This window comes from Salmo salar, chromosome 03 (assembly GCF_965601325.2).
Source record: "Salmo salar chromosome 03, fSalSal1, whole genome shotgun sequence".
In the NCBI taxonomy this organism is placed as follows: domain Eukaryota; kingdom Metazoa; phylum Chordata; class Actinopteri; order Salmoniformes; family Salmonidae; genus Salmo; species Salmo salar.
Window position 1 is genome coordinate 39,541,985 of NC_138293.1, and position 13,038 is coordinate 39,555,022.

Genomic DNA, 13,038 nt, shown 5'->3' on the forward strand with positions numbered 1-13,038 from the left:
GAGTATTTTCAACCAGGTAGAAAAGTTCTCTCTACAGCTCAATATTCTCAACATACCAGTGTCAACATTGTATTTTTTCATTATTGGTATAAACACATTTTTAAACTATATTTTTTATTTGTTTTCATAGATGACTCGTATTTTCTTGTTGTCACAATAGAAATGCCCATTGATTAAAATTATATATCTTTTGAATGTTTTATCCACATTCCCACAATGTTGTGAAATGGGGGGGGGGGGTTTATTTTGAAGGTTTCCTCATTACCATACGAAAGTGACGTCATTGTTTGTGCTGCTGGCAGGATACTAGTGGGTACTAGTGACTGTGAAGCCCTGTTCGGGAACTGATGCTGACAGCCGCGCGATCGATGCAAAGGTTACATTTCATCGTGTTACTTTAGCATGTTACTACCCTGCTGAAAAATATATGTTTACAAAATGTGCAAAATTAGATTGACTGCTGTGGCAATGTAGCAGGTGGCTGCTGGTGTATGCAAGTTTGGGTTTTCGGATTTACACGGACGCCCGTGTGTCTGTTTGATCTCTAGCTTGTAAAGTGGCTTAATGAGTGTCCAAAGTAACAGTGGAAGTGGTGGTGGAAGTTTGGAGGCGACGCCATCTTGGTCGCAGCTATCCTCGTCCCCAACGATTTCTCAACAACACATAACGGCGACCGCCAAGAAGGAAGGTAATTCATTAACAATGGCATTCGTCGAAATCTGTTTGATGGGAAATGCGCACTGTTTCCACTTATATCGCCCCAATTTGACGGATTTATGGATGTCAATTGATGGCCGAACCTTGCCAGTTACAGTCGGTACAGTAGCTAGCCAACGTTAACTACTAGCTAGCTTCGATAGGTGTCAGCGCTCAGTTTCAGTAGAGCAATGGAGAAGATTATCAATGGAATATTCAGACAGGGGAAGACAGGTTGAGTGGAAAATAAGTAGGAACAGGCTAGACCACTAAACATGCATAACGTTAGATGACCACGGCGTTGTCATTTATGTAACTACCTATAGTAGCTAGGTTAGCCATCACTTGTAGCTAAACAGCTGTGGGTAGTTGAATGCCTTTGGCCTTCTGTCAAACAGCAGGGCTACTGCAAGTCTATACGAATCCAGTGAGTTGTGATGCATTCAAACGACTTCTAATAATCAACAAGGAACAACACTTTCCTTTGTCAAAGTTTATATTCTGATCACTTCAACATCCGAACAAGAACAGACTGTTGTAGGCAACAGAACTAAAGCCCGTGACTGTGATGTCATCCTGAGAACGGAAGTTTGTCACACAAAGGCTACTTAGCGTGTCACATTTCTTAGTGTTGCTAACTATTCCAATTGGGATGGAAATAACCATGTAGCTAATTATGCTTTGGACCTGGATCAAGATGAGGCCTGTATGTGTGTATTCCCGTGGCAATACTTAGTGCTTGTCAATGTTTTATTACTGCTTTCTGGTTTCTGTTTACTTGAACCTCATAAGGCTGGGGTTGTGTGTCAGACATTCCATGTTTTGGTGATTGATGGGGACAAAGTATACACCCGCAGCTCAGCTGTTGAATCAGAAACTCTGCTTGTCCAGTGGTGGTCTTACAGCCTAACATACAGTTTTGACACCTGATACATACATGCGACATCTTAGTGCTGTCCATAAGGTGTTAACTAAATACATATTATAGAGCATGCAGATACACACAGACTAAGTAACGGTGTTGATGATGTGGGAGGGGTGAAATGCACTGCACTCAAAACAGTTTGCACTTATCCAGTGTGCTCTTATCAGAAGTGGGTGGTAGTGTGATGTATCTGATGCAGTTTGCTGTATCCTTACATAGCCATATATAGCTTTATCTTATGTTGTTGTGTAGGCCCCATGGAGGAGCTGCACAGCCTGGACCCTCGCAGGCAGGAGCTTCTGGAGGCCAGGTTCATGGGTGCGGTCAGCGGCAACACAGTAGGAAGCACCGGTAGCACCAGTGGGGGGGCCAAGGTGAAACACACGTTGTAAAGCAAAACTATCTCAATCATCAATACCATAACACACATGCATGGTTTTACTCATACCAAACACACTTAAAAATGTTTTGAAAGGCACACACAAAAAGCACAACTATAACAACTGTGCCCGATTTCTCTGTATATCTAGGGTCTGGCCAACGAGTGCTCCAACAACAGCTATGGCAGTTTGGGCTCCTCCAGTGACAAGGAGTCAGAGGTGAGACACACACACACGCTATGCAGAGGCGCTGGCAGTGAGGGAGGCCGCTGTCCTAGTTTCAATGATTAGATGTCACACCATATTACAGACATAGGTGGCTAATTCTCTGGTTTAAGAAAATACACCATTTTGTTTGTGTGGAGACAGAGGGCAGGCATTTTATCTATGTGTCCATTTACATTTTTTGGAACAATGGACCGTTAATCAAGAGAACTAGATTATCTCCGTTTGTACTTGCATGACCTGCCTCAATCTCTCACTTTCCTCCCTTTCTCACCCCCTCCTCACTCTCTTTCCTTCCTACCTCGCTCACCCTCTCCTGACTCTCGTTTGTACTTGCATGACCCGCCTCAATCTCTCGCTTTCCTCCCTTTCTCACCCTCTCCTGACTCTCTTTCTATGGTATCTTTCTCTCCCTAGAACTCTGATATGAAGAGAGGGAGTTCTCCTGCATACTCTGTACGTACTCTTCCTACTGTTCTGTCCCTCCCCCCACCCACATAAACGCACTCTTTCCTTATTGGACACGCAAGTGTCAGAAAAGTGATTTAGTGTTTGTTTATTCTCAGACTCCTGAGAAGAAGCCCTCTGAGTCGTCCAGAGGAAGGAAAAGGAAAGCTGACACCCATTCTGAGAGCAGCCAAGGTATGACACATACCCAACATAATAACACTCATGAACTGGAGAGGAATGATCTGGTCAGGTTTTGAAAGGATTTTTGATTCTGCTTGATTTCACTCACTTGCATCCTCCCTGTCCCTATTTGGGCCCTTCCCCCTAGACACAATGTGTTCTTAATGTCACGGGGTATCACTCTCAGTTCAAGAAGGTGACACAGTGCCGTTATTTCATTCTGTTGTGAGGTCCCTGATAGGAATATGACAGATTTATATATATTTTTTCTTCTTCATGTTTAAATTACCATGTTTTTATCGGTTTTCCGTTAAATTGTTTAGAATATTTATAAAATGCCACGTGAATTCACAATGCCAGCAACGGTTTGGGTCTCACAGTGCGTTCCCCTTCAGATGGTTAAGCATTGCACCTTTACTACCATTACTGTACCTGAATTCCACCTCAAAGTTCCTTCATTTTTACATTTACATTTACGTCATTTAGCAGACACTCTTATCCAGAGCGACTTACAAATTGTCATACTGGACACGGACATAAAAATGGTATCCACGAGTTCATCTGACTCTGGGGAAGTAGATAAATTGCCTGTGCCAAAATCCCGAAGTAACCCTTCTCAAACTATTGCCATGCAGAGCTTTGGTGCTACCGCTTGCCTTTCTCTGCAATTTTTCCAACTGTTAACAACGATGACGTAGTGGTGGAGAGTCGACTCCAAAGCAATTGATTCCTCTACTTTCATGTCGACTCCCGGTGCCAACTCCCATTTCTGAGTGTCAAGATTCGATTCCAATTGGAATTGACTCCTAAGATTCAGTAATTTTGGAACAGAGGAGACTGATTAGTTGCCGTACTTCCGAGAACACAAACACTCACATCTTTCTTAGCGAGCTAGTGGGGGATGGAAAGACTGAGGAGGGGCACAGTATAGGCAGGTCGACCACCAGACAGATAGTCAGAACCGTGCACTAGCCTATCTATCGGCAATCAAAAGCTGTATCCCGCAATTTTTTGGCTTGGAATGTCTCTCAACTTCCGTAAAGCACGGCTTATCATCAATGAATAGGCTAGGATATTGAGCGAGATGAAACACTTCGCTCTCACACGGTCACAAACAGTATCTGTGCACGTGTTCGCTTCACGCTGTTCACAGCATGGTAGCCAGGGCACCAAACAAAACGGCGGAGAAGTTGAGCATCGCGCTTTAACACTCTTAGTTTTTGCGGAAATTGATCCACTATGCTGTTTAGTTTCTGCATCTACTTCATATCGCTGAGTCTACCTTTAAATGACACAACTTTCCCCAGGCCTTTATGGTCTATCGTCTAGTTCGGTTCTAACACGGAAAATAACATGTTGTGATAACTGCACCCTGATTTAAATTTTGTGGGGGGCGGGAAAACATTTGTTTCGGTTAGAGATTATTTTTTATGTTAAGGATACCAACTTCGTTTAAACGTTCACACCCCGAGTCCCTGAGTTGTTCTAACCTCTGTATCTGCTCTTCTGTGTTATTTAAAAAAATATATATATATATTACCTTTTATTTAACTAGGCAAGTTGGTTAAGAACAAATTCTTATTTTCAATGACGGCCTAGTGGGTTAACTGCCGTGTTCAGTGGCAGAACGACAGATTTGTAATTTGTCTGCTCAGGGATTTGAACTTGCAACCTTTCGGTTACTAGTCCAACACTCTAACCACTAGGCTACGCTGCCGTTATGCATTGCTAATCCAGGCTACGCTGCCGTTATGCATTGCTAATCCAGGCTATCGGCTTTCCTCTCCTACAGGGAAGACTTCCACACGGGGGCCCAAGATCAGTGACTACTTTGATGTGAGTGTCCTATAATGTAGTTGTTTCAGTCTCCTTGTTAATATGTAACTCTGAGTTCTCCATGGCGATGATAAACTGATTGGGTTGGGGGGGGTTAATGATTGATTAAGCAGATTGTGATTGACTGACAGTCTGAATTTCCCTTCTTGAGGCACTCTGCTATTGCTGGGCTACATGTAGATGATGTCATTTCCTTTTCCTCACCCTGCTATTTCCTGTGTGTAGTTCCATGGGGGGAATGGCTCCAGTCCAGTGAGGGCTCTACCACAGGTCCTCCGCTCACCACAGAACTCACACCACGGAGCTCACTCTGCACCAGGCTCTATCGTATGTATACACCCACGCGGTAGGAGGTTTTTAGGCTTCGGCATTCTATCCCATTGTTTAGAACAATGTTGTATGTGTGTTGTCTATAGATCCGACAGAACAGTTCCTCTCCCACCAGTCTGTGTTTTGGCGATCCCCTGATGAACTACAAAGCTTGCGCCAGCAAGTGTGTGCAGGTAAGAAAGGGAAAGGGGGTATACCTAGTCAGTTGTACAACTGAATGTAGTCAACTGAAATGTGTCTTCAGCATTTAACCCAACCCCTCTGAATCAGAGAGGTGCGTGGGGGGGATGCCATAATCGACATCCACGTCTTCGGTGCCCAGGGAACAAGACTCTTTCTTTCCTCATACTCTTCTCACATCTACTTCTCTCGCTCGTCACATGTCAACCATCTTCCTCTTTCTTTCTCTCCCCAGACGGAGTTGACAGGTCTGAAGCTCGCTGCTCTGGAGAGCAACAAGAGTCTGGACCTGGAGAAGAAAGAAGGACGCATCGATGACCTGCTCAGGGTGAGTTTACGTGCTAGTTAGGGTACTACAGGTGATACTTAGGCTGTGTGTTGATCATCTAATGACGTTGACCGGTTTTTCTTGTAGGCTAACTGTGACCTGAGGCGACAGATAGATGAACAGCAGAAACTACTGGAGAAATACAAGGAGAGACTGAACAAATGCATCACCATGAGCAAGAAACTGCTCATCGAGAAGGTACACAGTTAGTTTGTGTTTGCGCTTGTTACTGACGTGTCGGGATGAACTTGCATGTTAACCCATGTGTGTGTGTGTGTGTTTTGTAGAGCACCCAGGAGAAACAGTCGTGCAGAGAGAAGAGCATGCAGGACCGTCTGAGACTGGGTCACTTCACCACCGTAAGACATGGAGCCTCCTACACTGAACAGTGGACCGACGGATACGCATTCCAGAACCTTGTCAAGTGAGAACACACACACACTTCATGAAACAACACATATTTACATTAGGGATGCACATTTAGGTCAATTTTGCTGCTGTCTAACCAACCCTCTTTAACCGGTTAACAAGCGGTTAAATTTGTTCCAAATAGTATGAGGTGACCAACAGAAAATACTTTGGGCACATACAAGGAACAGACATTTTTCATTTAAAAGCTTCATTGAAACATGCAACAGTAGCAAGCCAATCGACTCACATTCAAACGGCTATGTCATTGAACGTACAACTACTGTAATGAAGCAGCCAATGTAAAACATTTCAGACATTTGCCAAAATGCAATTGGCATGAAAACACTGTTCTAAACAGTGCACCTAATGCGAGCGGTTCCAAATCTGACAGCGATGAACATCTGTTCTTGGCTCCATACTGTGACCAAAACAGTCACATTTGAGACCATTTGACTTGGCAGTGTGACACAAGTGTCTTATTGGTCGTAAGGGTGATTATTTTTTATTTTTTTTAACCTGGTCACGTAATTTTTTTATTTTGGGGAAATGTTCTCTACGCCAGTAAGAGGGGTGTGAACAGTTTGGAGTCGCATGTGTTGCAAGGTGGGGGTTTGTTACTACGCCGATAAATGACAATATCCACTTCGACCTTTGCCACTTAGGTGACTGGACCTGTGTGACTGAGTACTTGAGTACTGATGGTGTAGTAGAATTGTATGAAATGTGTTTATATAAGTCCAAGAAACGTAGCCTTGGCCTATTCTACGCCACTATACGCTCAGCCATGCATTGAACTGTATTTTTTTGCGAACAGTCGTTGAGTTATATTATTTTCATAAATTATGACTATCAATCTACTCATCACGTTAGGAATAGTAGGCCATCTTAAATAAGCCTACAAATGCGATGATGTATGGAATGCAAAAATAAATGTATAAAAAAATGTAATTAGCTTCCCCAAACTTGAAACGCGCTGCCTATGGCTACAGAATCGCTGCTAGCCGAACACAACAGTCTGGCTGGTGCGCACCTAAATGAAAGGGTAAATACACAAAAATGGTCCCCTGATTAAGCGAGCAGTGTGTCAAGAAACAGTTTGGCTTGGCAGGGTCGTGTTTCGGAGGACGCATGGCTCTCGACCTTCCTCTCCCGAGTCCGTAAGGGAGTTGCAGCGATGGGAGAAGACTAACTACCAATTGGATATCACGAAATTGAGGGGGGGAGTGAAGAACTGGGGGAAATCACTGTTCTTCCCACTTTGTTTTTGCCGTGGAATCGTTTTGCTATGAAGTATATCTTTTTTTCTAATTCTACCCTCTCCAGAGCATAATGAAACGATAACACTTTTATACGTGAATTGACCTTATTACCTTTTTAAAAAGCTTAATAACCATCTTCTCCGTATAGGCAGCAGGAGGGTATCAACCAGCAGAGAGAGGAGATAGAGCGTCAGAGGAAGCTGCTGGCCAAGAGGAAGCCCCCCAACCCCTCCTCCCCCTCCCTCTCCCTAGCAACCACCTCTGAACCCAAACAACGCAAGACCAAGGTCGTCAACGGCAATGACCCCGACCCCTTCCTCAAACCCTCCCTGCCCCAGATGTAAGTGTACACACACACACACACACTAGTACATACAAGTATGCATGTGTATGGACAGATGCATACACACCAGTGGTGTAATGTACTTATGTAAAAATACTTAAGTACTACTTAAGTCGTTTTTTGGTATCTACTTTACTATTTATATTTTTGGTTACTTTTACTTCACTACATTCCTAAAGAAAATAATGTACTTTCTACTCCATACATTTTCCCTGACACCCAAATATACTCATTACATTTTGAATGCTTAGCAGGACAGGGAAATTGTCTAATTCACACACTTATCAACAGAACATCCCTGGTCATCCCTACTGCCTCTGATCTGGCGGACTCACTAAACACGTTTCATTTGTAAATGTCAAGTGTTGGAGCGTGCCCCTGGCTATCCGTAACTTTAAAAAAATAGATTGTGCCGTCTGGTTTGCTAAATATAAGGAATTTGAAATGATTTATACTTTTAATACTTAGGTATATTTTAGCAATTATATTTACTTTTGATACGTAAGTATATTTAAAACCAAATACTTTTAGACTTTTACTCAAGTAGGATTTCACTGGGTGACTTTTACTTGAGTCATTTTCTATTAAGGTACCTTTACTTTTACTCAAGTATGACAATTGGGTACTTTTCCACCACTGATACACACTCACTGTTGCGATGTTGGTGCAGTGACTTTAAATCAACCATTTGTTAGGTTGACTCTGGCTGAGTATCACGAGCAGGAGGAGATCTTCAAGCTTCGCCTGGGACACCTGAAGAAGGTCCGAGTCAATATGAACACAAACATGTTTGTAAAAAAACACAATGGTCTGAATCCCAAAATGAATACGATTGACTGAGTGACTGTCTCTCAGGAGGAGGCTGAGATCCAGGCAGAGCTGGAGCGGTTAGAGCGGGTGAGGAACCTCCACATCAGAGAGCTGAAGAGGATCAACAACGAGGACAGCTCATCGTAAGTACAGGACAGGAAGACACAGTCATATAGGAACACCTAACCCCTCCACTGTGCCCCGGTGCAAATCCCATCCCTGGGACCTACCTACCTGTAGGCCAGTCGCTATAGTGTTGCTAACTGGCCAGTTCATAGACCACTTTCTAGGTATTTATAAGATGAAGTTCTTGTAGGGGTTATTTGGGTAAATAAACCCTATATGTTGTAGGAAGAAAATGGTTCAGCTTGTGCTGTATCTCTGTCAGGTTTAAAGACCACCCCACTCTGAACGAGAGGTACCTGCTGCTGCATCTGCTGGGCAGAGGAGGCTTCAGTGAGGTCTATAAGGTACAGATTGACGACTAGTATGTGCTTGTGAATGATTATTAACAGATTCTAGATCCATACTGTACCTGTGCTTCTGATGTGTGTCTTCAGGCCTTTGACCTGTTTGAGCAGCGCTATGCAGCTGTTAAAATCCACCAGCTCAACAAGAACTGGAGAGAGGAGAAGAAGGAGAACTACCACAAGTATGTCCCATCTGCTCTGACGAGGCAATGTTATGAGACGCAGAATTTACAACCCACATTGTACCATTTGTGAACATTATTTGACCAGACTTACAAACACACAATATTGTTTCCTGTCCCAGACATGCCTGTAGAGAGTATCGGATACACAAACAGCTGGACCATCCCAGAATAGTCAAACTCTACGACTACTTCTCCCTGGATACAGACACGTAAGTTGCTTTTTACCCCAAGCCTAGTTCAGTTCTTTCACATCAGTGGAGATAAAGGAGAGGAGACGTGGAGTGGAAGGAATTTTAGTCCGTTGAGATGCCTTTTTAGTTTATTGTTAATGGAGTCCATTGTCGTCTCTCTTTCTCTCTCTCTCTGTCCTCCTCTAGGTTCTGTACAGTTTTAGAGTTCTGTGAGGGGAACGACCTGGACTTCTATCTGAAACAGAACAAGCTGATGTCCGAGAAGGAGGCGCGGTCCATCGTCATGCAGATAGTCAACGCCCTGCGATACCTCAACGAGATCAAACCCCCCATCATACACTATGACCTCAAACCAGGTACACACACACACACACACACACACACACACACACACACAGACTCATGTTTGTGTATTTAACACAGACACACGCTCAACTCACACACTGCCGTTTGTGTAGGCAACATCTTGCTGGTGGATGGGACCGCGTGTGGAGAGATAAAGATCACAGACTTTGGGCTGTCTAAGATCATGGACGATGACAACTATGGAGTGGACGGCATGGACCTCACCTCACAGGGAGCTGGCACATACTGGTGAGACTCATCACACAAACAGTTATATTAAGTGTTTTCTTGGGTATATTGCCTTCATGTTTTCCCATTCCTCTTGTCCAGGTACCTTCCCCCAGAGTGTTTTGTGGTGGGCAAGGAGCCTCCGAAGATCTCTAACAAGGTGGACGTCTGGTCGGTGGGGGTCATCTTCTTCCAGTGCCTCTATGGACGGAAGGTAAGCCCACTTATTATAGCCCCTTTTTGAAGTGGCACTCTTCTGAAGGTGCGAACACCTGACCCTATTAGACTGTTTTTTTTTTTTGTCTAACATTGGTTTGTGTGTGTGTGTTCCTGCAGCCGTTTGGCCACAACCAGTCTCAGCAGGATATTCTTCAGGAGAACACCATCCTCAAAGCCACTGAGGTTCAGTTCCCTGCCAAGCCCCAGGCCAGCACAGAGGCCAAGGTGAGACTAGAGCTGTTGCGGTGACCGTATTACCGCCACACTGGCGGTCACAAGTCATGAAGGCAGTCAAACTCCACATGACAATTTAGTCACGGTAATTAGGCTTCTCCAAGCTCTGATGCTGCTGACGGTCATTAGTAGCCTACCAAACTTGCTAACTGCCTGGTACTCAGCACTCTATTGTCCCTCTAATCACTCTGACATCGATGCAAATGTAAGCAGTGCGTCAGTTTCCAGTTTGGGGAAGATCATTTTCACCATATAAATGCACCTTTTTATAATAAAAAGCATTACATGCATAATTGCATTTGCGTTCACTTTTGATAATGGTGTTTTCCGCTAATGGAACATTCACACTTATTGCCTACTGCCATGTGCGCATTGCTGCGGTTATAATGTGAAGAAATAGCCTAATAGTTTATCAACATTTTAAGCTAAACGTTCTGATCTCTTGCGTCAGCCACATTGAATCAACATTTTTTTTATGCTAGTGGTTGTATTCATTTGCGATCCATCGCATCCCACAACCGTCCCAGACTGTTTATAATATTTATTTCTCGCACTGAATAGAATACGTCGACTTTTGTACTATGGGGGATAGTAGATTGACATAGGCTAGTGCTTTTGCTGTTCGTTAGGTCTACTCATTTTATTGGCTGACGAAAAGTAAATGTGGACAGTTCATCCAATATCTTCAATATGCACCTCGGAATTGGATAAGAACGTGCGCCGTTGCGTCTCTGTGTCTGGCTTAACTTGTAGCCTGTGAGAAAGACCAACATCACGTGACGGAGAGCTGAGGGAGAGATTGCGGATTACGCAGCACACTCGGGGAGAAGGGCATAACGCAGCACTAGGGTTCATTATGGCCACAAAGGGGATGCCGCCGGGAAATTCAAGGCATTTACAAGCTTGTCAAATTTGTGAATGAGACTGATGAAGTGTGTACAGCCTGCGCAAAAAAACAAAGCAGAGCTCATGCCTTTTCAAGCAACTTTTTTCAAATCATCATTAGTCTCATCATGCAGCCTTACAATGTATTAAACATCAAAACATATAGTCCAACGTTTGTAGAACTAAAGTTACATTAACTGCTCATCACAGAATAACCGCATGTGCGCACTCAAGTCATTTAGAGAAAATATCCTTTCTATTTTATTCAGCTCTTCAGTTTTCAATTGTTCTTCATACTGTAAAATAATGCCACGGAATTCTAAGCGAATCTTGACTGCTAAATGAACTAGTTTAGTCCACAGCCGTTTGGCATAGCTATATCAGGGCCTAACATAGGGACAACTGTTCTTCTGAAATAGACTACATTTTGATGAAATTTCGTGACCACCACAGCCCTAGGTGAGACACGCACAGGCTAGCAAGCCAAGGTGAATAGTACTCAGTGTTCCTCTAAATTGTACACATATGGGTTGACTTTGAAATGTACAATCGTTAGGACATGTCTGAATGTGACTAGTACAGACAAAGCTTGATAAGCAGATCCTTATTCCATAAACTAACATCCGTCTCTGTGTGTCAGGCGTTTATCCGACGCTGTCTGGCCTACCGTAAGGAGGATCGATTTGACGTTCACCAGCTGGGCACTGACACGTACCTTCTCCCTCACATGAGACGCTCCAACTCCTCTGGCTCTCTTCAGCCCGCCTCCTCAATCTCCTCCTACTGACGGGCTGATGAACATGACTGACAGGCCCGCTGGCCAATCCTGGAGCAGAATTGATCCGAATATGGGAAATGGAGTGGCGTTGGGTATTCTAAATCGCCCGGCCGCTGTGAAAGGATCAGGAATGTGAATTTGTTTGGCTGAATAGAATGAAATGGATTGCACGTTGTGAGATGGGGAAAGATGGAAAGAGAGAGAGAGGGAGGGGGGGCGGAAGTGGATACACTTTCCACGTTGCCAAGTAGCTTTGCAGAAACGTTACTGTGTTGTGATCTTGAACGTGAACCTAGTTTTGAGAGAGGGATGGGGAGAGAGGTGAGAAAGTTCTACCCATTATGCATGCCATTGGACAGGCTGTGCCTGTTGCCGTGAGGACTTAATAGAGTGGGGCTAGGCCACATCCCTTGCTTGTGCTGGACTGGGCTTTTATTGGTAGAGAGGGAAACCATAAACAAACAAAAAAAGCAACAGATGTTGGTAATTGGAATCCCCTCCAGCAACATTTTAAACAGCCTCTCTGCAAGGGACAGAATCCCATTCCCAAATAGACCCCTAGCCTAAACTATAGAAGGTAGAGGTACATTTGGGATGGGGCTTAAGTCTCCAAAGCATATCAGTTGGTTTCACTGACCCACGTTAAACCCTACCATTGGACTAAATTGCACTCGAGATGATTTGGTTTCATGGACATGAAATAGTCCTGGACTTAACTAAGCTTCAGTCTCCGACTGTTGGCCAGAAGTATGCCATCTACGTTCATGAAGTCACATTTTTAGATCTTGAATCAATAATTAAACCTACTCCTGGATGAATATAATCTGGCTGTGTGAAAGAGGTTGGTTTTGGCGTGTTCCGATCCTCCATGAATCCATCCCTCAAGGCGCTGAGTGTTAGACTTGCTCAGGCATTGAAGTCTGTTTTGTCAGAACAAAATGTATCCATATGAGGATCAACTGTATCGTAAAGATTGATGTTTCCATACAGGAATCATCTGGGGAAATTCAATGTACATTTCATGTGTAGGAGTGACATATCTGCAATCTGTCTGTACAGAGGGCCAACACACAGGATTTACTGAACTTTCACCAGTGCCCATTTGCACCTGTTGTTTTCAAAGAAATAAAAGACAAATGCCTAGAAACAA

At 43.8% G+C, this 13,038-nt stretch overlaps 1 protein-coding gene across 6 annotated transcripts; it reads left to right on the top strand.

Annotated features, from left to right (window-relative positions):
• The first annotated feature begins 285 nt into the window (after positions 1-285).
• Positions 286-12,158, top strand: LOC106600062 (serine/threonine-protein kinase tousled-like 1-B). Of its 6 annotated transcripts, XM_082973499.1 has the most exons (23): positions 286-376; positions 549-688; positions 1,874-1,995; positions 2,152-2,220; positions 2,644-2,682; positions 2,793-2,868; positions 4,649-4,692; positions 4,918-5,019; positions 5,109-5,195; positions 5,438-5,530; positions 5,618-5,728; positions 5,818-5,954; positions 7,349-7,540; positions 8,239-8,305; positions 8,399-8,496; positions 8,742-8,823; positions 8,914-9,005; positions 9,128-9,217; positions 9,386-9,555; positions 9,658-9,793; positions 9,875-9,986; positions 10,109-10,216; positions 11,751-12,158. In XM_082973499.1, the coding sequence occupies exons 2-23, from the start codon at positions 565-567 to the stop codon at positions 11,895-11,897; spliced, it is 2,298 nt and encodes a 765-aa protein (XP_082829625.1). In that variant the 5' UTR covers positions 286-376; positions 549-564; the 3' UTR covers positions 11,898-12,158. The 6 variants fall into 6 exon arrangements, with proteins under 6 accessions (XP_082829625.1, XP_082829628.1, XP_082829629.1 ...); XM_082973502.1 differs by lacking the exon at positions 549-688 and having other exon boundaries at positions 304-376; XM_082973500.1 differs by having other exon boundaries at positions 312-688; positions 8,402-8,496.
• Positions 12,159-13,038: the final 880 nt, after the last annotated feature.

Excerpts from the sequence above, each read along its gene's own strand:
- LOC106600062 (XM_082973499.1), top strand. The coding sequence starts at position 565 with ATGAGTGTCCAAAGTAACAGTGGAAGTGGTGGTGGAAGTTTGGAGGCG. Across the intron at positions 2,869-4,648 it reads CCATTCTGAGAGCAGCCAAG|GGAAGACTTCCACACGGGGG; the intron begins GTATGACACATA and ends CCTCTCCTACAG. Across the intron at positions 8,306-8,398 it reads GCCTGGGACACCTGAAGAAG|GAGGAGGCTGAGATCCAGGC; the intron begins GTCCGAGTCAAT and ends ACTGTCTCTCAG.